This window comes from Equus caballus, chromosome 6, assembly GCF_041296265.1.
Source record: "Equus caballus isolate H_3958 breed thoroughbred chromosome 6, TB-T2T, whole genome shotgun sequence".
NCBI classification, from domain to species: Eukaryota; Metazoa; Chordata; class Mammalia; order Perissodactyla; family Equidae; genus Equus; species Equus caballus.
The window spans coordinates 26,099,446-26,126,899 of NC_091689.1; the positions used below are offsets into that span (position 1 = coordinate 26,099,446).

General features: G+C 50.3%; 2 protein-coding genes across 26 annotated transcripts in view; one reads left to right on the forward strand and one right to left on the reverse strand.

Moving 5' to 3' along the window:
• Window positions 1-3,357, forward strand: part of GPC1 (glypican 1) — a 31,205-nt gene extending 27,848 nt beyond the window's left edge. Inside the window, exons 6-9 of the mRNA XM_023642741.2 lie at window positions 56-175; window positions 271-404; window positions 778-953; window positions 1,291-3,357. Of these exons, the coding sequence (XP_023498509.2) occupies window positions 56-175; window positions 271-404; window positions 778-953; window positions 1,291-1,523 (663 nt within the window). The 3' untranslated portion in view covers window positions 1,524-3,357. The remainder of the gene's footprint in view (window positions 1-55; window positions 176-270; window positions 405-777; window positions 954-1,290) is intronic.
• Window positions 3,358-3,967: 610 nt separating this feature from the next.
• Window positions 3,968-27,454, reverse strand: part of ANKMY1 (ankyrin repeat and MYND domain containing 1) — a 55,870-nt gene continuing 32,383 nt past the window's right edge. For 8 of the 25 annotated variants that reach the window (XM_070270710.1, XM_070270700.1, XM_070270699.1 and 5 more), the window contains 3 exons: window positions 14,712-14,790; window positions 13,614-13,774; window positions 3,968-4,514 (listed from right to left, as the gene is read on the reverse strand). In XM_070270710.1, coding sequence (XP_070126811.1) covers window positions 4,381-4,514; window positions 13,614-13,774; window positions 14,712-14,790 — 374 coding nt within the window. In that variant the 3' untranslated portion in view covers window positions 3,968-4,380. Of the gene's footprint in view, window positions 4,515-5,557; window positions 5,657-10,931; window positions 11,959-12,311; window positions 12,536-13,150; window positions 13,503-13,613; window positions 13,775-14,711; window positions 14,791-27,454 lie in introns of those variants that run through there. The other 17 variants (XM_070270697.1, XM_023642730.2, XM_070270698.1 and 14 more) reach the window with 9 other exon arrangements.

The following is a 27,454-nucleotide window of genomic DNA, read 5'->3' on the forward strand; positions in this document are numbered from 1 at the left end:
GGGTGCATCCCAGATATGGCCTCGGCCCCTCCAGGACCCCTGCGTCTCTCCCCAGGTCATCCAGGGTTGTGGGAACCCCAAAGTGAACCCCCAGGGCCCTGGGCCCGAGGAGAAGCGGCGCCGAGGCAAGCTGGCACTGCAGGAGAAGCCGCCCACAGGCACCCTGGAGAAGCTGGTGAGGGGCCCCTCAGTCGGCCAGGCCCTGGGTGGGCAGGGGGAGGGGAGGGAGGCTGGGCTCGGGCACCCCATGGCCTCACTGCTGCCCGGCAGGTCTCCGAGGCCAAGACCCAGCTCCGTGACGCCCAAGACTTCTGGATCAGCCTCCCAGGGACACTGTGCAGCGAGAAGATGGCCATGAGTGCCGCCAGCGATGACCGCTGCTGGAATGGGATGGCCAAGGGCCGGTAGGTGCCACCTGGCTGCCCACGGGCTGTCCCTCCTGCACAGTCTCAGCTGGGCCCCTTGTCTGGCCCGTGGCAGTGGGTGCTATGTGCACAGGACCATGCCCAACAGGGGGGACACAGCAGGACACAGAAAGCTGGGACAAGGGCCAAATCCTCACCGTGTGCCAGCTCCCTGCAGCACATACCATGCTCAGTGCGGCCACACTCGCTGCTGTGGGGCCTGCGTGGGCTCCTCTTGGCCCCTAATGGCCACTGGGGGTCTCAAGGCTTGCCACCACCCAGACGGGAGGCAGGGAGCAGGAGCGTATGCATGGGTGGTGCCCCGTTGCAGGGACCGGGACGGTGACCCAGGGCCTGCCCTCTTGGCCCCCAGGTACCTCCCCGAGGTGATGGGTGACGGCCTGGCCAACCAGATCAACAACCCCGAGGTGGAGGTGGACATCACCAAGCCCGACATGACCGTCCGCCAGCAGATCATGCAGCTGAAGATCATGACCAACAGGTTGCGCAGTGCCTACAACGGGGACGACGTGGACTTCCAGGACGCCAGTGAGGGCCGGGCCTCCCGGGGCTGGGAGGTGGGGCCCCCGGGGGGCTGAGAGCCATGGGTTCAGCACAGGGTGCCACAGAGCCCCACCCAGCTGCAGAAGGGCGCAGGGGGGCCTCCCAGCCCCTGGGCCTCATGCCCACCTCTCCTTCCATGTCCCCAAGCCCAGTTGAGGCCTGGCCAGGATGTCCACTCAGCCTTGGCAGACCCAGGGAGTGCCAGCCGCCTGGGGGTCAGGGTGGAGCTGGTGGCGCTTGGCGTGGGGGGGGGCCCACACGGTGGGATGCTGCACTTGGGGTCCCCAGAGCCGGTGGGGCTGGAGCCTCTTCTCCTCCCCAGGCGACGATGGCAGTGGCTCAGGCAGCGGTGGTGGCTGCCCGGACGACGTCTGCGGCCGGAGGGTCAACAAGAAGAGTTCCAGCTCACGGACGACGCTGACCCACGCCCTCCCTGGGCTGTCTGAGCGGGAGGGCCAGAAGTCCTCGGCCGCCAGCTGCCCCCAGCCCCACCCGTCCCTCCTGCTCCTCCTCCTCACCCTGGTCCTCTCAGCGGCCAGGCCCCGGTGGCGGTAACTGCCCCCAGCCCCAGGGACAGCGGGCGGCCAAGGACTGACTTTGCCAAAATGCAAAACAGACAATATTTAATTCCCTTCGTCCTGGAGGTCCTGAGGCAGGACAGGGAGGGACGTGGAGGGACTGCGGCTCTGGGACTGCCCTGGGGGCGGGGCGAGTGGTGCTGGCCCCCCCAGGCCTGGCTTTGCTGGCCGTCCTGGCTTTTAATTTTGTATGAGGCCCTCAGGTCAGCCAGGAAAATTGTCCCCAAAAGCCATGTATTTCAGGGACCTCGGGGATGCCGGTGGCTGCCTCCCTCCTGCCTGTCGGCCTTTCCCGCCAGCTCTCTGCACCAGGCAGCAGTGCCGAGGCCTGCGAGGAGGCGACCCCAGGCAGGGTCTGCTGGAGAGTGCAAGCGAGCCTGTGCCTTCCTCTCCTGCCTCCTCTGGCTGCGAACTCGGGGCTACAGGCGTCAGAGAGCGAGGCCCACCCCTCAGCGCCCGAGAATCCTTGCAAGGGCTCAGGGTTTCTGCTGTCCAGGGTCTGGCGGGGCCTCTGAGATTATGCATGAATCCTTCAGACTCAGCGCGGCCCCCCCAGAGCCCCGAACGTCAGGGTGAGAGCCTGTCTAGTGAGGATGGCCCTGACAAGGCACTGTCCAGACGGCGTCCTCGCCAAAGACCAGCGAGTCCGAGGACGCATGGGTGAGCCACAGCCGGCACAGCCACGCTGCCTCTGGGCTCTGGCCATCGCCAGGAGGGCAGGCCTGGAGCCTCCACAGATGTGGGCGTCCCCTTCACACAGGGGGCTCACACAGCAGGCCTTGCGGGCTCCACGGCCTGCACAAGGACCTCTGGCTGTGCGGAGGGGCAGCCTGGCCACTGTCCTGTGCCCTCCCCCCCCCCATCCCCACCCAGACCCAGGGCCAGGTTCCAGCTCAGGGTGACAGACCAGGGCTGGAGGTGACCCACAGCCTTCCCCTGGCCACTGAGATGCTAGGTGTCTGGTGAAACTTCAGCTCAGGGCCAGCGAGACCTGGCACTGCAGGCCGGAGGGACACCTGGGTCCCTTCCCTGACCCCACCAGCTGCAGGGGTCTGGGGAAGCTTCGACAGTCAAGGGCTTTTCCGGACAAGTATCCATTTACAAATGCTTCTCCTCCTCGTTCACCGAGAGCTGCTGCCTCAGCTCCTCCCAAATTGCTTTCAAAGGACCCGGGCCACCTTCCACGGCCCCAGGATCTGGGTGTGCACCTGCTTACTCAGGCTGGTGAGGCCCCTCCCCCAGGCCTGGGGCCTCCCTGATCCTGGGCCCCAGCTGCTGCAGGCCCTGGGGAGGGGGCTGGCACCCTGCCACAGGGGCTCAGGCAGGGAGGGGGATGGTGGTCCTGGAGGGGCTGGGTGATGCCGAGCCGCTGAGGCAGGAACAGCAGTTCTGAACGGCACTGGGGCCCTGAGAAGGCCGCTTAGCACTGCTTTGCTTCTCGCCGGGTTGCTGAGGCCTCTGACCGCTGGCCAGGGCCCCTGGCTCAGTCCTTGGACGTGTTGAGTCCAGGGTCCACAGCTCCACCAGGCAGCCCAGGCCCACAGGCACGCCCACCCCATAATAACCTGCTAGCACCGGGGCAGGGGCCAGCTGGACTCTCAGGGGCTCTGGGGCAGTGACCACCCCCATGCTGGGACGGCCCCAAAGGGGCCTGTGCTCTGGCCTGCCCTACACGCTTCCCTGGAAAGGACGGTCCTGCCACCGTCTCTGGCCAGGCATCGGCCAGGCCTGCTGTGTCCTTCTGCCACACGGTGTCAGCAGGAGACGTGTGTTCTTTGAGCCCTTGTATGAATAAAAGGCTGGAGACCTCATGTGGCTGCTGTGATCCCGCCCTGCACAGCCTGGCTGCGAGTGTGTGCCACGGGCTGTGCACAGCATGGCATGACCGTGGGCCTGTGGGGAGGTTGGGAGGGGCTTGGATGCTGATTGCACCCAGTGGTATGGATGCCCCCAAGGCCGCAGAGAGCTGGGTCGGTCTGCATCTCCCCGTACCACCCCAGGCAGCCTCGCTGGTACCCGGGAGAAGGCAGAGGCCCGCCTGCCGTCCACCCCTTTGCTGCTCTGGACACGAGTCTTCCAACTCCCCGGGCAGTTCCAGTTCCTGCCAAGTAACCTCAGAGGTGTCCAGGAGGCCAGTGTGTGGGGGCCAGCATTGTCCCGAGGCTAAACCTGGCAGGACGTCCTGATGGTCTGCTCTGTCCCTAGTGCCACAGAACCCTGCCGTGTCTGGCGCCTCTCACCAGAGTGGGGACCCCTGCCCCAGCCACCATGCCTCCCCAAGCAGAGTCCTTCATAATCTTTGGGGGAAAGCTGCCAGCCCCCCAGGGGTGCCCCACACTGGCCTCAAGGCATCACCCCTATGTACAGCACCCTGGCACCCAGCTCCTTGGTCAGAGGCTAGAGGCCGACACAGATGCGTGATCCGCTGAAGAGTCACTTTATTTGAGCATCACAGCCTGTGCCAGTCTTCCCGGCAAACATTCAACACAGCCTCTGTCCCCCTGGGCCCTGGAATGCTGAGGCCCCAGTGGCTGGGACCCCAGGTCCCCTGAGTGTGAGGAGCAGGGTTCCCCCAGGACAGGGGGCCAGGCAGCACACCCTGGGAGAGAGAACACGGCTCCACGGAGAGGTCGCAGTTCCTGAGGGGCCCCAGGGTACAGCACGGGCCTCCCCGGATGCCTGCAGGGCAGCGACTGTGTGTTCACCCACCTGCCTGCCCTTCTGCGAGTCCCAGGGTGGCCCTGGTGCCACCTCCTGGGAGATGAGTGTGGGGCAGGCCAGGAGGCAGCCTTGGGGCTCGCAGAGCCCTGTGGGGTCAGGTGGGTGGCCAGACATTACTTGTTGTAGGCGGAATAGAAGTAGTGTGGCCCCAGTGGCAGCTTCTGCGTCTCCGGTCTCTGGCGCCTTGCCTTGCCCCGATGCTTCAAGAGCGTCTGCAAGTTCTTTTTTAGAGACAAATGTTCTTTCCCTGTTGGGGAAAGGAGATCACAGGTGAGGTGGTGTCAGGACAGGACAGCTGATGGGCTGGGAGCAGGTGGGAAGGGGCCCCTCTCGGCTGGCCACCCCGCCTCCCCTGGGCCAGGCCTTGAACCTCCTGAGCCCCCAAGCCCTGCCTGCCCAGGTACAGCTCCTGGTCAGGGAGAGGCCCCTTCCTGGTTGTCAGTCCCCCTTCATTCCTCACGGGAATCCAGGAAGCCACAGATGTCCTGGCCAACCCACACTGAGGACCAGAGAGCACCCAGCTCCAGGGGAGCCTCCTATGGGCGACCCAGGCACGCCAGCATGGGTGTCTGCAGTGCACACATATGCATGTGCACACACACGCGTATGCACGTGTGCGCACACATACAGGAATGCACGCTCTGCTCCCCTCCAGGTGACACTGAGCATTCCTTTACCTGGAGACAACCTCTCTGTCTAGAAATGATGTTTATAGTCAAAGCACTAGCTCAGGTTCAAGATGGAGAACTGACTAATGGAGAACTGATTCTCCCAATCCTAAATCCCAAGTGAATAACAGATTGGAACCTGGGTGTTTATGTCCCTGCTGGGAACTGAGGACAGGTGGCAAGTCACGCCTCAAAGCCATCAAAGATGGAGGCAGAGTCTAGGGGAGGTGATGGGGCACACGGACAGGATCCCGGGACACCCCAGCAGGCCCGCCCTGCCTCTGCAAAGCAGGGACCCCTCCCCGACGGGACCCCCACTCCCCAAGGTGAAACCTCGGTCCATCTAAGCATTTCCCTCCTTCCTCCGTGTGGCCGGAAGATATGAACAGCAACCTTCACAGATTCTAGCACAAACCCGTTTCGAACCCCGACCTGGGAGAGCAGAGAACAAGCCAGCAAGAAACTCATCAGAGATCTCAAAATAACGCAACACCATCCACCTGCAGAATCAGACCGACTGTGTTCGCGTCAAAGTGACAACAAACGAGAGAAAACATCAGGAAATGTGTAGTTTGAAGAGGTCACAGCAACACGGTGGACTCAGCCGAAATGTCCCCCTTACCTGCAGACATGTCGAAATGCTGGACAAAATCACCAGCTATCGGAGGTCACAGGAGAGCCAGGTCCCAGGCACGAAAAAGTCCTGTGAGGCCGCAGTGACCTGGGCCGGAGGGGCAGGGGGAGAGTGTCAGATGCAAAAAAGCCCCCAAGGGTGTCACGGGTGAGCAGACAGGCATACGGCAGGGAGCTGGAGCTGACATCCTGTGTGGCCCGGACACCGGAACAAAAAGCTCTCCCTGCCGGAAGGGGAGGCCAAGACTGCTTTGCCGCCAGGACTCTGCGCAGAAACGACGTCTTCCATGAGCATTGAGTCCCGTGGGGCCTCCATTGCCCACAGACAGGAGCAGATGGGGAAGCATCCAGAGGGCTCACCCACCATGAGGCCGAACGTGATGCCCTCAAGGAGAGGGAGAGTGTCAAGTCCCGGGTGATGGGAGCTTAAGCGGAAATTACAACAGGCCGAAAAGCACCCACCACCCAGAGCCGGCACCCCCGAATGGTAGACGTTAGGGCAAACCAAAATAGTCTATGAAATGAGCATTGTGGAGCATCAGAGAGGACAAGAGAGATGGAAACCGTAAGGTTAGAACAAGTTTGTTTTTAACAAACAAAAGAAAAAGATTGGAAAAAGCACTAAGCAGAGCTGAGGCAGGGCACCCACAGGACACAGGTCGTGGGAGCCCCAGTCTGCAGGCAGGGGCAGGGCTGAAAGAACCACGTGGGGAGAGCAGATCTTGGACCCAGTGAGGCAGGAGGTGGAACTAAGACCGCCCCATAGAGATGGAAGCCCACTGCACCCCATCCCCAAGTTGGCAGCCTAAGCGCAGCCCCCGGGCTACAGAAGGCCACGCTGGCTGACACCATGTGGATGACATTCTAGAAAAGCCGAATCTATAGGGATGAGAGTAGAGGGGTGGCTGCGAGGGTCGGGGAGAAGAGACCATCAAATAAATGGTGCTGGCCTGCTGGCTGTCCACATGAGAGAGAGAAAACAGGATCCCAGCTTCTAACTATCAATAAAAATTATATTTTGGATGGATTAAGGACCAAAATGTGGAAAGCGATGCTTCAAAACAGAAGACAACAGAACATGGACTACATGAGGGTGTGGCATGTCGACACAGAGCCACCAGCCGTAGAGGACAAGATGGACAACCGTGGCCGCATCAACATTCCAACCTGCATGAGACCACAGACACCATGAAATGCAGGCCACGGAATTCATGAGAAGCTCCTGCTCCCAATAAAGAAGGCAAATCAATAGAAAAAATGGACAAAGATGACGCACACACAAGGGGATTCACAGACGAGGCACTCCAAATGGCCAGTAAATAAATGTATGAGAAAACGCTCGGCTTCGCTTTGCTACTGAGGAAATGCCAAAAGAGTCCTTCAAAAGGATCCTGCAGGGTCCAGCCTCACAACGGAAAGGTCTAGGTGGCGGAGGGAGACACAAACGCACAAAACCACAAAACGGGATGGGCAGTGGTCCAGTTCTTTAAAAACCAGGCATCCGATGAGCTCCACTCATGGGCCTGTCCCATCCCAGGGTTCCTTTTACTTTTTTATTGATTTTTTAAAAACCTGCAATCTTGCACCAGGTCGCATCCAGGTTTTGTAGGGCCTTGAGGCTCATATGGTGGGGGACAGTCTCTTCAGAAACAAGAACACAAACCGCAGACAAAGCTGAGCCGGGACTTTGGCCGGTGCACGCTCACAGCCAGTCTGTAGACAAGGCCAGAGGAAGGTTTGGGCAGGAAGGCAGGAGGGCCAGGTGCCAGCTCCCCAGGCACTGAGGGCGACCTGGGGGCTCTGCTCTGTCCCTGCTGTGGCTGGAAGAAACCCACAGTTCCTGGCCCTTCATTTTCTGCGTCCTTCCTGAGACCACCCTGGCCACCCCCACCACCCGTCTCTCCAGAGAGCACAGCAGAAGGCTGGCTTCTGGGCGGAACCCCGAACCGGCAAATTCCAGGCCCTTTGTCTCCAACACCAACATTCCAAGCCCAAGGCCTCTCCCATCCGGTGGCTCCTCCCTGGCTGTGCCCCTCTCGGGCTCCCCTGCACCCCTTTATTCCCAGCTTCCCGGGCCTCTCTTCCCAAGGCTCCCCTGACCTGGCCTGGCCACCCCTCAGGGCAGCTGCCCGTTCTCCCGAGAGCCCCGGTACAGGTGTGGGGGTGGGGCGTGGGGGCTGGCTTCCAGACTGCTGTAAGTGGGATCAATGGACCACTCTACACCTCCTCTCGCTCCACCTCCTGGACCTCGCCTCCTCTGGAACACATCCACTGCGGACACTACTGGCCCACTGTCCTGCATGCTGGCCCCTCGGCCCACACCTTCCAGCTCCCACACCCTTACTGTGGTCCTTCTCCCACTGTCCCCCGACCTGCGTCTCTTCCTGCAGCCCAGGGCTTCCACACTCGCTCTGAAGTCGCCTGTCTGGTCACCCTGGACACCCCACAGCTGTGTCGTCCTGCCTTCCACCCGCCCCACCTCCACTGCCCCTGGTATGGGCCCCGTGGGGCTGAGCAGGTGGCAGGGCACGTCTTTCCCAGCCCCAGAGAGGACCCCGAGAGTCCAGGTGGGTGGCCAAGAGGAGCCTGGAGAGGTAGGAAGATGGGAGCGAGGGCCACAGGGGACCCGGTGAGCCAGTGGCCATCTGGGCACATTCATGAGCCAGAGGGCGGGCAGGCATCAGGGGGAGGAAGGTGGGTGGGCTGGCCTAGGACCCTCAGCAAACCAACCCCTCAACAGCCTGCCGGCTAAGCCACCTCGAGTTGAACCCGCCCTCCACCTACTCGGCAATCTGCCCCCTCTACACAACACGCACAAATACACACACACCCTCCACAGCTGAAGGGGCGGGAGAAAACCACATGCCCCCGGCCTCCGCTTCCTGGCTCAGTGGGCGGTCCCCTCTTCTCCCAACTTCTTAGGATGCCTCCACACCCCATGCAGTCTCCTGGCTCCAGTGGCCATCCATCACAGACATCTTCCCTGAGTCAACGTGCACATTCTCTGTGGCCCCATCCCCCGCGGGTGCCCACCAGACACCCAGCATTTCTACACTGAACTCTGACCCCTGCACCACCATGCTCTCCTCTGTACCCCCAATCCTTCCAGCGCCTCCCATCAAACCTTAACCCCATCACCTTTGACCCCTCCTTATCTCACTTGACCTTCGGAGGATATCCAGAATCACAATTTGCTGCCACCTACTGCTGGGGTGTGACCCACACACAGTCCTGCCCTGGGCCCACTGCCTGGCTGGTGGCCACTCCTGCCCTCACACCTCTGACACTCAGCAGGGTCCCAGAGGGAATCAGTACCAGGCCCTCAGGGGCCTTCTCCTTCCTTCCGGGGGAGTCTAGATCCTCACGAGTCTCAGGCCCTGCACCCCCATCCCCTCTGACCTCACTCCCATCTGGCTCATTGTCTCAACCGCCCAGCTCCCGGTGACCCCCAAGCACAGCAGCCCTGAACACTCCACCCCTCAGCAACTTAGGCACATTCACCCCTTGCCAGCCTCCAGCAGGTGACGGACAGTCCCAGTGAGGCCAGATCCCCATGAGAGGGGTGGAGCCCACACAGGAGGGGCCAGCCTGGCTGGAGCAGGGCATAAGGGGCAGTGAGCGATGGGTGCGGGGAGGCAGCAGGGCTGGAGCTGCAAGGACCTCGATGGAAGGTCCTGCAAGTGGACGGAGGAGCAGCGTGGGCTGGCCTCTGGCCGCACCAGAGCCCAGGTGACCTCAGGGATGGAGAGGAGGGTAGGGGTGGCAGGGGCAGGAGGTTCTGGAAGCCACCAGATTGGGCAGAGCTGAGCAGACGTCCTGAAGGGTTGGATGTGAGGTGTGAATGTGAGAGTGGTCGGGGTGACTCCTACATAAAGGAAACTATCAAACGCGACCATAACGTCATATCGTTGCCTGGAAAAGTCAGCACTCTAAACGCCAAGCATCTGCTCATCAAACCAAACACCTAAAACAATTACAAAGTCCCAAGAAGACATTTGAGCTTGACAAACTGAACCCACAATTCATCCGAGTAAGTATGTGACAACAGGTAGTGCATGTCGCAGGGGAGACAGCAAGCTGAGATTGTCCCAGCGTCCGCGGGTGAAGAGCAGAGCGCGGGGCAGCAGCCAAGGCCTCCAGGACAACGTGCGCGCGCGGCAAGCAGAGATGGGTTCCTCGGTCACCTCCGAGCCCAGACACTCAACTCAGGAGAAGTTCTAGCTGGGTGGCTCTGTGGTCCCTTACACGAAAATTAGTTCGAGGTTGATTATAAAATTACAAGTAGGGGCCGGCCCGATAGCACAGTGGTTAAGTGCGCACGTTCTACTTCTCAGCAGCCCAGGGGTCGCTGGTTCGGATCCTGGTTGCGGACATGGCACTGCTTGGCAATCCATGCTGTGGTAGGCGTCCCACATATAAAGTAGAGGAAGATGGGCATGGATGTTAGCTCAGAGCCAGTCTTCCTCAGCAAAAAGAGAAGGATTGGCAGCAGTTAGCTCAGGGCTAATCTTCCTCAAAAAAAAAAAATTACAGGTAAAACAATAATGCATGAAAATCGTTTTTAAAATCTGTGTCCTGGCATAAGCTTGTCTGGGGACTGCTCCCTAAGCATTCCAGCAAACCAGACCCTGAAGACAGGGCAGACGGATTTGACACCAGAACAGAATTCCGTGTAGCAAAGTTCAAGCTGAGAGGGGTCCTTCCCATGCGAGGCAGAAGAGAGGGTAACGTGCTTTAGAGAGAGTTAGTACCAGTCAGAAGGAGCAAACAGCTCCAATCAGAGGGAGCAGGAGGAGGAACATAAGGCTGCATCCGCCTGAGGCAATGGTGCTCACACTCGTGTGAAATCCTTACGAGACTGGAAAAGATTGAATCTCTCGGTGATGCTCATTCCTGAAAGGGTGTAGGGCAGAGACACGCTCATTAAGCTTCCCAGAGAGCATGCTACGAAAGCAAAATTGAAAATGGGAATACTCTCAAAATCTGAGACTTTAACCTCTGTGAATTTAGACAAAGGGAAAAATAGGCCAATGGGGTGCTTGCACAGCATTGTTTCCCAAGAGGACAATGACACAACCCATGTGCCCATCAACAGGGCATCGGGCAGACACGCTCCACTCCCAATGAAAATGACAGGACGCACATGAGGTGTCAGAAAGGCAGGTTAAGGCTGCAAAATGAACCATTCTGTTTTAATCAAAATTTTAATTCCATCTTAAAAATAAATGGAGGAGGGGCATGAAAAAGCACATTTGCATGCTTGAGGATGTACACACGTGTGTGCACAACTAAAATCTAAAAGAATATGTTCACCAAAACGTTCAGGATATTTATCCTTGAGCAGTAAGATTAGGATGACTGGCTCTCTTCATTTTTCTTTATTGTCTTCTGTTTTAACAATAAGCATATATCGCATGCATAATCAGAATAAAAAATAGTAAAACTGTTTTCCTTTGGGGAGAATTCCGTTGCAGAAAAATACTTAATAGCATAGAAAGATGCTCGTGGCCAAGTTTAAATAGGTCATGCTCGCACTTTGAGATACACACGTGTGTGGTGTGTGTGCGTGTGTGTGGGAGTCTATATAGACACACAGCTGGAATTGGAAGGACACCAAAGTGTTGGCAATGGCAATTTCTGGGTGTCAGGATAATTGTCATTTGTCTTTTCTTTCTGTATGTATATATCCTGTAACTTTTATCCAGTTAACAAGTACAGCTTAAAATAAGCAGTACTTATTAGGGGCGGTTTCCTTCCTGGCAGATGAAGCGAGAGCTGCCCACACCCCTCCCTGGGGTTCATGACCCCCACCCCCTGCCCCCTCGGCAGGGGCGGCCTGCAACCAGAACTGGCTGATGCTGGGGTACAAAGGCCCGGCCCCCCTCCAGAGAATGCACAAGGTCATTTCTCCCTCTGCCTAGGCGCCTCCCCACCCCTATCCCACTCACACAGAGGAACATCGTCCAGGATGCCCCCTAAGCGAACTTCCTGCATAGGGAGCCCCATCTTGGACAAGAGACCAAGAAAATCAGGCAAAACCACGGCTGTGGGAGGGGCTGCTTTGACCAGCAAAAAGCCGGCCAGGTTGGTCCCCATGCAGGCTCCATCACCCCATTCCCAGCCTCTTCTCCCACCCGCCCTGGCCCACCTCTGCCACTCTGCATTCAGCAGCAAGCCCCCCCGTCCTCCACCTCCTCCTTGGACGTGCCCACCACCTCCTCCTTCTGAGCACATGGTCCAGCCCTCGCTCCTCACGGCCCCTTCCCTCCCGCCCTCTCCTTGAAAGCAGACCCACCACTTCTGGCCCAACCTCATCGTCGTGCCTGGCTCACGGTCACCCTCAGTCCCTTCTCCGTGTCAACCGTGGGCGGTTTCCGTATCCACCGTCCCCTAGAACACAGCCGGCACACACAGACCCTCAGTAAATGCGCGTGCAAGAAATGAATGCTCTGGACACAGCAGGAAGCCTGGAGCCCGTGGGAAGGAACATGAGATGCCCCAGCCTGTCCCTTCTGAGCAGGGCGGGGAGACGGGGCTGTGGGTTCCCGGGAAGCCCCAGACATTCCCCAGAGGTGCAATAATCTCTTCTTCTGGCAACAATCTCTGGAGCGTGCTCCGGTCCTACCCTCATCCACCTGACAGGTGGCCCAGGTCTGAGCGGGCCAGGGAGATCTGAAGTGCGGACCCAGGCCCCTCAGAAGCCCTGGGCTTGCCGGGGTAGAGGCAGAGCGGGGCAGAGAGGGTTCAAAACACATGCAGTGGGGCCACTTTATTGCGAGGTCGTCAGGAGGGAGACGCTGGCACGCACAGACTTCCCGCATCAGGACAGAGGGGGCCCAGGGCGAGACTCCGCACAGCACGCACGGCCGCTGGGCCCTCCCCAGGCCTCGGCCTCGGGCGCTGCTCCTTCAATGAGACTCGTCCACCCTCAAGCACACGTCCTCTGGGGGGGCCCCTGGACTAGGAACTGGCGGGGAGGAGGGGGGTGAGGGCCTGGGCCGTCCCCAGGAGGACTCCAGTCCTCTGAGTCTCGGCTTCCCTGGTGCAGGGTGGGGCGGCAAGAGCCCCACTGGGGGTGAGGGTTGCACAGTCGTGTTCTGCTCTGTGCTTGCACGAGTGTGGGGTACACGGCAAGGACTGAGTGTCAGCTGTGAGGACTCTTCAAAGAGGGAGCCTGAAAGCCCCCTAGGCCCCCGTCCTGGGGTCCCCAAGCCAAGGGAGCTGTGACCAGATCTGGGGTGCGCCCCACAGTGAGGACTTGTTACTAAAAGTCTCATTTTACAAAGGGGAAAATGGAGGCAACATTGAGGGTCAGAGCTCAGAGAGGAACGGCTTTGGTGGCACGGGCCCATGGGCAGGGGTCACCAAGCCTCCCTGTTCCCACCGAGGAAAGGCTCTGAGAAGAGCAGGCAACACGTGCCCCACTCCCAGCCCCCGCAGGGCCAGGCCCACCCGGCCAAGTCCCATGGACAGCTTCACACGCAGCCTTGCTCACCACCGGCCGCCCTCGGAGCACAGGGCCGGGGTGGAATCTCCACTCACATGCTCTCAGCTCCTCCTCAGGTCACACACCAAAGGGGTCAGGGGAGAGGAGGGTGTCTCCAGGAGCAGACACTTGCTGCCACCCACACTTGTAGGGATGCCTGAGAGGGCAGGCTAGGAGGAACTTTCCAGAAGCAGCCCCAAGGCCAATGCCCTGTGGTGCACCAGGGCCCCCGGGTGTCAGCAGAGCCCCCAGGTGTCAGCAGAGCCCCCAGGTGTCAGCAGAGCCCCCAGGCACGGTGTCCCAGCTCTGTGGGGCCCAGGGCATGACCACCTCCAGGGCGCCGTTAGGCACAGTGTTGCCGCGGTAGATGGGGAACGGCCAGGCTGGCTCGGTGTGCTCCCTGTCCCCACAACAGGCTCACCTGGGAACTCTGGAAAGTGGCTTGAATCTGAGAGATTTAGGGCAATGATAGGGACCCTCGCTGGCCACCGCACAGGCCTGTTCCTGTGTCCCCAGGAGCAGCAGGCGCCCCCCAGCCCGGCCGGGCCCCTGGACTCACCGAGGGCTGCCAGGGCACTGCAGTCCTTCTTGTGGAAGTCCGTCCAGGCCTTGGTCTTGCAGTACTTGCTGCAGGTCAGGATCCCGTAGCAGCGGGTGCAGGGCACCAGCCGCACCCCGATGGAGCGGCCACACTGGTAGCAGAACTTGAAGAAGGGAATCCTGCAAGGGAGCCGTGTGGGCAGTCGGGCAGTGCCTGCCATCTGTGCCTGACCGACACCATGCTCCAGGCCCTTCCCCGCCGACCCCTCCAGAAGGGGTGTGGGTTCCAACCCCACCATCCTCTGCAGAGGGTAGCCACTCGCATGTGGACGGAAGACGTGAAGTCCCCATCCAGGGATGTCCAGCTCAGGGCTATCTAGAACAGGAATCCAGCCCTGAGCCCTGGAAGGTACCCGAGTGCTCGCCAGCAGGGCCGGTAGGTGACCACGCCACAGCACTGGGGACCCTCGTGTGCCACGGCCCTCGTGTGGGGGATGGATTCCTCCCAACACGGGGAATGTCTGAAAGTGGGAGGAGCAGACCCCGAGTGGGCTCAGTGAGGGCTGTGGGTGACCCTGGTACACCTGCACGCTCTGCTTCAGGAGGAAAGTGAGCCCCGGGTGGGTGCACCACGCCTGCTGCCCCCGTCCATCACCCCCACCCACCCACCAGGGTTTCCTGGGCCATCAGGGATGCCCACAGGGATAATAAGGTGGGCAGGTATATAGAGAATGTTCCGGAAGAGCAGAGTGGGTGCAGAGCGTGACCCCAAGGAGGGGCTGGCCATGCAGGGGTGAGGAGGGGTGCAGGGCCCAGAGCAGCACTTCCACCATGACAGTGGGGGCCTTTTCATCTTGAAGAAGCAGAACCTGGGCTTAAACCACACCCAGGCACCCCCCTGGAGGACGGGGAGCCCTGTGCTGACCCGCCCAGAGCAGTTCAGGCCACTCCATGAGCGTGCGCCCTGCGACCCCATCTGCCACCCACGTCTTGGCCCGTACCCACAGCCCACCAGCAGGGCCTCGCCGCTCAGGGGTCAGACAGAGTGATGCTGTCCCGAGGGAGGTTGGAGCCAGCAGCACCATCCAGCCCCCGCGGCCCTCAGCCAGCAACTTACTGCCCCTGATCCTCCAGCTGCAGCGCCTTGGGCAGCCCCGTGCTCTTCCGCTTCAGCCTGTGGGAGGGCATCAGCTCCGCTGTGCCGAGAGAGAGACCTGTGTTACCTCCTCGGGACCCCCTGGTCGAGCCATGATGCCCATGGGCGGAGGGGGTGCTGAGCAGCCTGCCTTGACCAGCCTCGTACGGTGAGCCTGCTTCAGCGCCACAGGGAGGCAGGTGGGGGCCCCATGCTTTTGACAGCCCAGCGGCAGGTCCGAGGGCTCCACCACCTCCAAGAGGGGGCTTTGCCCCTTGGCCTCCCGCTGCTCCTGCATCCTTGCCCACCCATCTGCAGCCTCCTGGCTAGCTTGCCTCTGCACCATCCATCAGCTCAGTGTCCCCCTCACCACAGTGTTAAAAGGCCACTGGGCAGTACCAGGTTTCTCTGGCCTTCCCCAGCTCACAACACTCTGGAGGGAAGACTCACGGCTCTGCTCTCCGGCAGCTGGTGCAAGATGCACAGAGGGCCGGCGGACCGGAGGACAGCGGGCGCCCACAATAACCGACCAGGGTTCCACCGCATCCCTCCACCTCCATCTCCTTAGGCAGCACGTCAGTTCCCCCCCAGAAAGGCTGCCTAAGCTCCAATTCCTCATCACCCCTTAAGATGTAGTGACCCCGCAAACACCTGCTGGCCACGAGACAGAGATGATGGGAGCCCCGCCTTTCCTCCCCCGTCTGTCCCGTGCCCACCAGCACCCAGGGCCGCCGCTCAAGCTGCCGTGGGGACAAGGATGTGGGCCCCGGAAGCCAGCTCTGTGACAGTGTGAGCAGCAACAAAGCAATTGTCACATGGACCACTTGGCACAGGGAGACCCTTCTGGGAGAGGTGACGACAAGGCAGAACTTCAAAGTGGGTCTGGTCATGCGGCGGCACCACAAATTATTGCGTTAAAAGGAAACGTGGAGCTGAAAGGAGGGCGTTTCTGTTTGTTAGAATGGCGGGACTCTTTTTGTTTAACAACTTCGTTGACATAATTCAAATGCCAATTTGCCTACTCACAAGTGCACAATTCAAGGGCTTTTAGTACATTCCCAGTTGTGCAACCATCAGCACATCAATTTTAGAACATTTCCACCCCTCCAAGAAGGACCCAGCACCTGATGGCCATCAGACCGACTTCCCTCCCCCTCCAGCCTAAAGAAGCCCAAGATTACTTTCTGTTTCTACGGATTCACCTGTTCCGGACATTTCACATGGATAGACTGATACAATATGTGGCCTTTTGCGACTAGATTCTTCTGCTTGGTGTAATGTTTTTAAGGCTCATTCATGGTGTAGCATGTGTCAGTACTTCATCCCTTTCTATGGGTGAATAATAGTCCATGGTATGGAAATGCCACGATTGATTTATCCATTCATCAATTGATGGATACTTGGGTTGTTTCCATCTTTTGGCTTTTATGAATCATGCTGCTGTAAACATTCGCGGACAGGTTTTGTGTGGACATGTTTTTATTTCTCCTGAGTATATGCTTAGGAGCAAAGTTGCTGGGTCACGTGGTAACTCTATGGTTAACACCAGAGGAACTGTCAGACTGTTTTCTGAAGTGGCTGCAGCATTTTACATTCCCACCAGCAGCATCTGAGGGTTCCACTTTCTCCACGTCCTCAGCAATGCTTGTTATTGACTTTTTGATTACAGCCATCCCAGTGGGTGTGAAGTGACGTCTCAGTGTGGCTTAATTTGCGCATCCCTGACGACTGATGACATTGAGCATCTTTTCACGGGCTTATTGGCCATCTGTACATCTTTCTTTGGAGAAGTTTCTATTCATACTCTTTGTCCGGTTTCTAACTCAGTTATTTGTCTCTATTATTGAGTTGTAGGAGTTTATTTATTCTGCCTAGTCCCTGATAAGATAGACGATTTACAAATACTTTCTTACATTCTGCGAGTTGTCTCCTCCTTTTCTTGATAGTGTCCTTTGAAGAAAAAAAAGCTTTCAATTTTGATGCTGTCCAACGTATCTATTCTTTCTTTCATTGCTTATGTTTTTGGTGTCATACCTAGGAATCCATTGCCAAGTCCAAGTATATGAAGATTTACCTCTATATTTTCTTCAAAGAATTTTATAGTTTAACCTCTTACATTTAGATCTCCAGTCCAAACTGAGTTAATGTTTATACGTGGTGTGAGGTAGGGGTCGAATTTCCTTCTTTTGTGTGTGGATAACCACTTGTCTCAGCACCATTTGTTCAAAGATTGTTCTCACTCCCATTAAAAAGCCTTGGCGCTCTTGCTGAAAATCCACTGACTTAGACATGTGGGTTTATTTCTGGGCTCTCTATTCCACTCCACTGGTCTATGTGTCTGTCTTTATGCCAGTACCGCACTGTCTTGACTACTGTTGTTTTGCAGTCAGTTTGAAACCAGAAAGTGAGACCCCCAACTTTGTTCTTCTCTTTCAAGATTGTTATAGCTATTCTGGGACTCTCGCAATTCCACATGAATTTTAGAATCAGCTCCTCAATTTGTCCAAAGAAGTCAGCTGGGATTCTGATACAGGAGATGTCTCTCCATTTACTGAGGCCTCCTTTAATTTCCTCCACATTGTATCGTAGTTTTATAAGTTTTGCACTGCTTTCGTTAAATGTATCCATAAGTATTTTATTCTTATTGATGCCGTTGCAAATGGAATTGTTTTTTAAATTTCATTTTTGGTTTGTTTACTGCAATTGTATAGAAACACCATTGATTTTTGTATATCTTATATCCTGCAACCTTACTGAATGCATTTACTAGTTTTAATAGTGTAACAGTTTATTTATTTATTTTTTATTTTTTTTATTGAGTTGATAGGTTACAATCTTGTGAAATTTCAGTTGTACATTAATGTTTGTCAGTCGTGTGGTAGGTGTACCACTTCACCCTTTGTGCCCACCCCCCACCCCACCTTTCCCCTGGTATCCACTAAACTGTTCTTAGTCCACATTTTTAAATTCCTCATATGAGTGGAGTCATACACAGATTATCCTTCTCTAGCTGGCTTATGTGTTCACTTAATATAATTCCCTCAAGGTCCATCCATGTTATTGCAAATGGAATGATTTTGTTGTGTTTTGCAGCTGAGTAGTATGCCATTGTATATATGTACCACATCTTCTTTATCCATTCATCTGTTGCTTGGCACTTAGGTTGCTTCCATGTCTTGGCTATTGTAAATAATGCTGCAGTGAACATTGGGGCGCACAGGACTTTTGGGATTGCTGACTTCAAGCTTTTTGGATAAATACCCAGTAGGGGGATGGCTGGATCATATGGTAGTTCTATTTTTAATTTTTTGAGGAATCTCCATACTGTTTTCCATAGTGGCTGCACCAGTTTGCATTCCCACCAGCACTGTATGAGGGTTCCTTTTTCTCCACAACCTCTCCAACATTTGTTACTATTAGTTTTAGATATTTTTGTCATTCTAATGGGTGTAAGGTGATATCTTAGTGTAGTTTTGATTTGCATTTCCCTGATGATCAGCGATGATGAGCATCTTTTCATGTGCCTATTGGCCATCGTATATCTTCTTTGGAGAAATGTCTGTTCATGTCTCCAGCCCATTTGTTGATTGGGTTGTTTGATTTTTTGTTGTTGAGTTGTGAGAGTTCTTTATATATTATGGATATTAAGCCTTTGTCAGATATATGACTTGCAAATATTTTTTTCCAGTTAGTGGGTTGTTTTTTTTGTTTCAATCCTGTTTTCATTTGCCTTGAAGAAGCTCTTTAGTCTGATGAAGTCCCATTTGTTTATTGTTTCTATTGTTCCCCTTCTCTGAGAAGGCATGGTGTCTGAAAAGATCCTTTTAATACTGATGTCAAAGAGTGTACTGCCTATGTTTTCTTCTAGAAGCCTTATGGTTTCAGGTCTCACCTTTAGGTCTTTGATCCATTTTGAGTTTATTTTGGTGAATGGTGAAAAAGAATGGTCAATTTTCATTCTTTTACATGTGGCTTTCCAGTTTTCCCAGCACCATTTGTTGAAAAGACTTTCTTTTCTCCATTGTATGTCCTCAGCTCCTTTGTCAAAGATAAGCTGTCCATAGATGTGTGGTTTTATTTCTGGGCTTTCAATTCTGTTCCATTGATCTGTGCACCTGTTTTTGTACCAGTACCATGCTGTTTTGATTACTGTTGCTTTGTAGTATGTTTTGAAGTCAGGGATTGTGATGCCTCCCATTTTGTTCTTTTTTCTCAGGATTGCTTTAGAAATTCAGGGTCTTTTGTTGCCCCATATGAATTTTAGGATTCTTTGTTCTAATTCTGTAAAGAATGTCATTGGGATTCTGATTGGGATAGCATTGAATCTGTAGACTGCTTTAGGTAGAATGGACATTTTAACTATGTTTATTCTTCCAATCCATATACATGGAATGTCTTTCCATCTCCTTATGTCGTCATCCAATTCTCTCAGAAAGGCCTTGTAATTTTCATTATATAGGTCCTTCACTTGCTTAGTTAAATTTACCCCAAAGTATTTTATTCTTTTTGTTGCGATTCTGAATGGTATTGTGTTCTTGAGTTCTTTTTCTGTTAGTTCGTTATTAGAATATAGAAACGCTACTGATTTATGCAAATTGATTTTATACCCTGCAACTTTGCTGTAGTTGTTGATTACTTCTAAGAGTTTTCCAATGGATTCTTTGGGGTTTTCTATATATAAGATCATGTCGTCTGCAAACAGCAAGAGTTTCACTTCTTCCCTCCCTATTTGGATTCCTTTTATTCCTTTTTCTCGCCTGATTGCTCTGGCCAGGACCTCCAGTACTATGTTGAATAGGAGTGGTGATAGAGGACATCCTTGTCTCGTTCCTCTTTTCAGGGGGATGGGGTTCAGTTTTTGCCCATTGAGTATGATGTTGGCTATGGGTTTGTCGTATATGGCCTTTATTATGTTGACGTAGTTTCCTTCTATGCCCATTTTGTTCAGAGTTTTTATCATAAATGGCTGTTGGATCTTGTCAAATGCCTTCTCTGCATCTATTGAGATGATCATATGGTTTTTATTCCTCAGTTTGTTGATGTGGTGTATCACGTTGATTGATTTGCGGATGTTGACCCATCCCTGTGTCCCTGGTATGAATCCCACCTGATCATGATGTATGATCCTTTTGATGAATTGCTGAATTCTGGTTGCCAAAATTTTGTTTAGAATTTTTGCATCTATGTTCATCAGTGATATTGGCCTGTAGTTCGCTTTTATCGTGGTGTCCTTGTCAGGTTTTGGTATCAGCGTGATGTTGGCCTCATAGAATGTGTTAGGAAGTGTTCCATCTTCCCTAATTTTTTGGAATAGCTTGAAAAGGATAGGTATTAAATCCTCTCTGAAAGTTTGGTAGAATTCCCCAGGAAAGCCATCTGGTCCTGGGTTTTTATTCGTTGGGATGTTTTTGATTGCTGTTTCAATCTCTTTCCTTGTGATTGGTCTGTTCAAATTGTCTGCCTCTTCTTGAGTGAGCTTTGGGAGATTGTAGGAGTCCAAGAATTTATCCATTTCCTCTAGGTTATCCATTCTGTTGGCATATAGTTTTTTGTAGTATTCTCTTATAATCTGTTGTATTTCTGCAGAGTCTGTTGTTATTTCTCCTCTTTCATTTCTGATTTTGTTTATTTGAGCTTTCTCCCTTTTTTTCTTTGTAAGTCTGGCTAAGGGTTTGTCAATTTTATTTATCTTCTCAAAAAACCAGCTCTTTGTCTCATTAATCCTTTCTACTGCCTTTTTTGTTTCAATAGTGTTTATTTCTGCTCTGATTTTTATTATTTCTCTCCTTCTGCTGACTTTGGGCTTCATTTTTTCTTTTTTCTCTAGTTCAGTTAGGTGTGCTTTAAGGTTGCTTATTTGGGATTTTTCTTGTTTGTTAAGATGTGCCTGTATTGTGATGAATTTTCCTCTTAATACAGCTTTTGCTGTATCCCATATGAGTTGGTATGGCATGCTATCATTTTCATTTGTTTCCAGGTATTTTTTTATTTCTTCTTTAATTTCTTCAATGATCCATTGCTTGTTCAGTAGTGTGTTCTTTAGTCTCCACATCTTTGTGCCTTTCTCAACTTTTTTCTTGTAATTAATTTCTAGCCTTATAGCATTATGATCGGAGAAGATGCTTGTTATTATTTCAATTTTTTTAAATTTGTAGAGGCTTGCCTTGTTTCCCAACATATGGTCTATCCTTGAGAATGTTCCATGTGCACTTGAGAAGAATGTGTATTCAGCTCTTTCAGGGTGGAGTGATCTATATATGTCTGTTAAGTCCAATTGTTTTAGTTTTTCATTCAGCTCCACTATTTCCTTGTTGATTTTCTGTCTGGATGATCTGTCCATTGATGTGAGTGGGGTGTTGAGGTCCCCTACTATTATTGCGTTGTTTTTAACATCTTCCTTTAGGTCTGTTAATAGTTGCTTTATGAATCTTGGTGTTCCTGTGTTGAGTGCATAGATATTTATAAGCGTTATTTCTTCTTGATGAAATGTCCCTTTGATCATTATATATTGTCCCTCTGTGTCTCTCTTTACCTGTCTTATTTTGAAATCCACTTTGTCTGATATAAGAATTGCAACACCTGCCTCTTTTTCCTTGCTATTAGCTTGAAGTATTGTCCTCCACCCCTTCACCCTGAGCCTGTGTTTGTCCTTGGGGCTGAGGTGTGTTTCTTGGAGGCAACAAATTGTTGGATCTTGTTCTTTAATCCATTTTGCCATTCTATGTCTTTTTAATGGAGAGTTCAATCCGTTTACATTGAGAGTGATTATTGATGCATGTGGACTTAATGCTGTCAATCTGTCACTCATTATCTTGTTTTCCTGCATTTCTTTTCCTGTGTGCTTTAGCCTACCCATTTAATACTGCAATTTCTTATGCTGGGTTTCTTAGATTTTTCCTTATTTATGATTTGTGACTCTGTTCTGTATTTTATTTTAGTGTCTACCCTGAAGTTTGTATTTAGAATCTTGTGTATAATATAGTCTATTCTCTGGTGGTCTCTTACTTACTTGGCCAATACTGATTTAGACCCCCTTTGCTCTTCCCCTCCTAAATAATTATTTTCATTTCTTATTCCACCTCGTGTTATGAATTTGTAGTTAGAGTGATAAGATCATCCTTGCTTTGGTAGTTTCCTTACCTTTACCCTAATGCTATAGTTGAATATTTGCTATCCTGTTCTGGTTCTATCCATCGGTCTCCCTAGTCTGTGGTTTGTGACCCCTTTCTCCCTTTTTTCTTTTTTCAGGTATGAGAGCCTTCTTGAGGATTTCTTGTAGTGAAGGGCTTTCAGTTACAAATTCCCTTAACTTTTGTTTGTCTGGAAAAGATTTCATTTCTCCCTCATATCTGAAGGAAATTCTTGCTGGATAGAGTATTCTTGGCTAAAGATTTTTATCTTTTAAAGCTTTGAATATGTCACTCCATTCTCTCCTAGCTTGTAAGGTTTCTGTAGAGAAATCCGCTGAAAGTCTGATAGGGGCTCCTTTATAGGTTATTCTCTGCTTTTTTTCTTACTTCCCTGAGTATTCTTTCTTTATCTTTCCTTCTTGCCAATTGTACTACTATGTGCCTTGCAGTAGGTCTTTTTACATTGACAAATCTAGGAGATCTGAAAGCTTCCTCTACACACATTTCTCTGTCAATCCCTAGATTTGGGAAGTTCTCTTCAATAATTTCGTTAAGCACACTTTCTGCTCCATTTTCCTTTTCCACGTTCTCAGGAATTCCTATGATCCTTAAGTTCTTACTCCTCATTGAATCCACTATCTCTCAGAGATTTTCCTCGTTTTTTTTAATTCTTAGTTCTCTTTCTTCCTCTGTCTGGAGCCACTCAGCCTGTCTATCTTCACTTATGTCAATTTGCTCTTCTATGGTGTCTACACGGGCATTCAGGGAATCCGTATTCTGTTTTATCTGGTCCATTGTGTTTTTCATCTCAAGTAATTCTGTTTGATTCTTCTTTATGATTTCAATCTCTTTTGTGAAGTAACTCCAGAACTCATTGGCTTGTTTCTCTATCTTTCTCTCTACCTCATTGAGTTTTTTGATTATAGCTGCTCTGAACTCATTATCACTTAGTTTACCTAATTCCAAGTCCTCAGGACTTAATTCTATGTTTTTATTGTTTTCCTTCTGGTCTGGGGCTTTTATAAATTGCTGGATGGTAGAGTGGTTTTTTCTCATGGTGGTAGAATTCGGTTGCAGTTACAGCCTGTCGCCACTAGATGGGGGTCGAGAGCCACGTGTTCTGAGCTCTCTGCCTTCGGGCAAGATGGCTGCGCCCAGTGTGCTTTGCCAGGAGGGAGGGGCTGCTATTCTCGCGCACCGATCTGGATTCGGATCAGTTCTGTTCTCTGGTCTCCTGAGGCCCTGGGTTTATAGGGTCCCGTGCACAGAAGCTTTCCCCTGTCAGTGGGTTTCCTCTGAACCAGCGGCAGGAGTCCTGGATGATCCCCTTGTCTCGTGGCCTCTCCCCCACTCCTTCCCAGACCTGCGCAGCAGAGATCGCAGACTCTAGGGGAGGGAGTGATGGCACCTCCGAGGCCGTCTGCAAGGTTTATGATCTCCGCCTTCTCGGTATTGTAGGTCTCTAACGTGTTGGCATTAGATTTATTCTCTGAAATTCAGTTTTTCCAATCCTTTGTTGTATTTTGGAGGGGAGAGAATCCCGAGTCAGCTCACCCCGCCATTTTGCTCCCAACAGTTTTGTATTTAGATTATATATTTAGTTTAATATTAGTTTTAGTTAGTCTTACAAGTGAAAATAGATTCCTAGAATTTTCAATCTGCAAGATGATATCTGCAAATAGAGTCTAACTTTTTCTTTTCCAATTGGAATGCCTTTTATTTCTTCTTCTTGCCTAATTACACCAGCTAACAACTCCAGTACAGTATTAAATAGAAATGGTGAGAGAAGACATTCTCATCTTCTTCCTGATCTTAAGGAGAAAGTATCCAGTCTCTCACCATGGAGTCTCACGTTAGTTGTGGAGTTTTATAGGTGCCCTTCATCAGGGTAGGAACTGCTCTTCTATTCCTTGTTTTTTGTGTGTTTTTCTCATGAAAGGGTGTTGGATTTTGTCAAATGCTCTATCAATTGAAATGATCATGTGGGTTTTTTTTCTTTCATTCTAATAATGTGTTATATTACATTGATTTTTGATTAAACCATCCTTGCATTCCTGGGATAAATCCCACTTGGTCATGGCATATAATTCTTTTGACATGCTGCTGAATTTTGTTTGCTAGTATTTTGTTGAGGACTTTTGCATCTATATTCATAACAGATGTTTGTCTGTAGTTTTATTATGATGTTATTGTCTGGCTTTGGAATCAGAATAATGCTGACCTCATAAAATAAGTTAGGAAGTATTCCCTTCTCTTTAATTTCTGGAAGAATTTGAAAAGGATTGATGTTAATTCTGTTTTAAATGCTTGGTGTAATTCACCGGTGGAGACATCTGTGTCAGGGATTTTCTTTTTGGGGTGTATTTTGATTACTTATTCAATCTCTTTAGTTGTTATAAATCTGTTCAGATTTTCTGTTTCCTCCTTTATCGGTTTTGGTAGTTTGTGTGTTTTCAGGAATTTTTCCATTTCATCTAGGTAATACAATTTGTTGGCATACAATTGTTCATAGTATTGACTCATAGTCCTTTTTGTTTCTGCAAGCTTGGTAGCAATGTTCCTGTTTTCACTTCTGATTTTGGTAATTTGAGTCTTTACTTTTTCTTGGCCAGGCTAGCCAGATTTGTCAGTTTTGCTGACTTTTTCAGTGAACTAGCTTTTGCTTTCATTGATTTTTCTCTATTATTTTTCTACTCTCCATTTCATCAATGTTTGCTCTAATATACATACATACATTTAGCTAGCTAGCTAATTAGCTTACTTTAAGTTTAATTTCTCTTCTTTTCCCAGTGTCTTAAGGAGGAAGACTAGATTACTGAGATATTTCTTCTTTTTAATATAGGCATTTATAGCCATAGATTTTCCTGTAATCACTGCTGTAGCTGCATCTCATAAGTTTTGGTATGTTGTGTCTTCTTTTTCATTTATATAAAAGTATTCTCTAATTTCCCTTTTGATTTCTTCCTTGACCCATTGGTTATCTAGGAGTGTCTTGTTTCACATGTGTTTCCCAAATTTATTTCTGTTATTCATTTCTAATTTCATCCCATTGTGGTCAGAGTACATAATTTGTATTATTTCTCTCCTTCTAAATGTATTAAGTGTTTCTTTTAAGACCTAGCACATGGTCTGTCCTGGAGAATTTCCAAGGACACTTGAGAAGAATGTATACTCTGTTGTTGGATAAAGTGTTCTATAAATATATTGGGTCTGGTAAGCTTATAGTATTGTTCAATTTTCTATTTCCTTGATGATCTTCTGCCTAGTTTTTATGTAATTCTCAATTATTGAAAGTGGGGAATTTACATCTCCAACTATTATTGTTGAATTGTCTAATTCTCCCTTTATTTCTGTCTGTTTTTTCCTTCGTATTTTTGAGTGTCTGCTGTTAGGTGCATATAGATTTATAATTGTTATATCTTCCTAATGAATTTGACTCTTTAATCATTACAAAATGTCTCTATCATCAGTAATACATATTTTTAAAATTTTATTGAGGTCCTATTGGCTTGCAATACTATTTAAATTTCAGGTGTACATGATTATATTTCGATTTCAGACTGTTCATGATTACCACCAGTGTTTATCTGTCATCATGCATATATGCCTCATTACCTCTTTCACGCTCCCCCAACCCCTTTCTCCGCTGATAACCACTAATCTGTTCTCCTTATCCATGTGTTTGTTTGTTTATCTTCCACATATGAGTGAAATTGTATGGTATTTGTCTTTCTCTGTCCGACTTAAAGGGAACCTTCACATACTGCTGGTGAGAATGCAAACTGGCGCAAGCCACTATGGAAAACAGTACGAAGATTTCTCAAAAAGTTAAAAATAGAAATACCATATGATCCAGCTATCCCACTACTGGGCATTTATCCAAAGAACTTGAAATAAGCAATTCAAAGAGATTTATGCATCACTGTGTTCATCACAGCATTATTCACAATAGCCAAGATGTGGAAGCAACCCAAGTGCCCATCAACAGATGAATGGATAAAGATGTGGTATGTACATATATACAATGGAATACTACTCAGCCATAAAAAAGACAAAATTGTGCCATTTGTGACAACATAGATGGACCTTGAGGGTATTATGTTGAGCAATCTATTTTCTCTGGTATTCGTATAGCCATTCCAGCATTCTTGTGATTGCTATTTCCATGATATATGATTTTTCATCCTTTTACTTTCAATCTATTTATATTATTGAATCATAAATGTTTCTCCTGGAGACAGTATATAGATGGATCTTCTATTTTCATCCAGTCTGACAATCTCTGCCTCTTGACTGGATTATTTAATCCACTCACACTTAGTGTTATTATTGATATAGTTGGATTTACATTCACCATTTTACATTTTGTTTTCTATGTGTTTCATGATTTTTTGGTTCCTCTATTCCTCCTTTACTCTTTTCCTTTGCATGAAGTGAATACTTTTTAATGTAACATTATAATTTCTTTAATAATTTTAACTATATGTTTTGTTATTTCCTTAATGGTTGCTTTAGGGTTTACCACATGAATCTTATCAAAATCAGCTTCAGACCTATATTAATTCCAGTGAGATAAAAGGTTACTTCTATATAGCTCTATTCTCTTTGCCCCCTTTTTATGATATTATTGCTGTATATATTACATCTACCAATGTTACAAACCCAACATTACAATGTTGTGACTAATTATATAATTTTATGTATTCTAAAAAAGCTGATAAAGGAAAGGAGAAAAGTATATATTTACAGCTTTTGTTATATTAAACTTACTATTTATCATTTCTGGATCTCTTTATTTCTTCTATTCAATTTGAGCTACCATCTGGAGTCATTTCTTACCACAACACAGCTTTCCTCCTACCCACCTCCTTTGTACTATTATTGCCAAATATATTACATTTCTATATGTTATGGGCTCAACAATACACACACATATGCACACATATATAAATATATATTAAGATATGCACATATTATATAAAAATACAATGCATATGTATATACATATAAATTTTTATGTAAATTGCTTATATATAAATTATCATGCAAATTGCCTTGTTGTTGTTGGTTTTTTTGAGGAAGATTAGCTCTGAGCTAACTGCCGCCAGTCCTCCTCTTTTTGCTGAGGAAGACTGGCCCTGAGCTAACACCCATGTCCATCTTCCTCTACTTTATATGTGGGACGCCTGCCACAGCATGGCGTGCCAAGCGGTTCCATGTCCACATCCAGGATCCGAACTGGCGAACCAGGAACCGCTGAAGCGGAATGTGCACACTTAACCGCTGCGCCACTGGGCTGGCCTCGCAAATTGCTTTTTAAATCAGTTAAAAAAGAAGAAATATGCATTAATACTTCTTTTATAATTACCTTTGCCAGGCTCTTTGTCCATGTGGATTTGATTTCCATCTGAAGTCACTTTCTTTCAGAATACCTTTAGTATGTCTTTTTTTTTTTTTTTTGCTTTTTCTCCCCAAAGCCCCCCGGTACATAGTTGTATGTTCTTCATTGTGTGTCCTTCTAGTTGTGGCATGTGGGATGCTGCCTCAGCGTGGTTTGATGAGCAGCACCATGTCCGCGCCCAGGATTCGAACCAA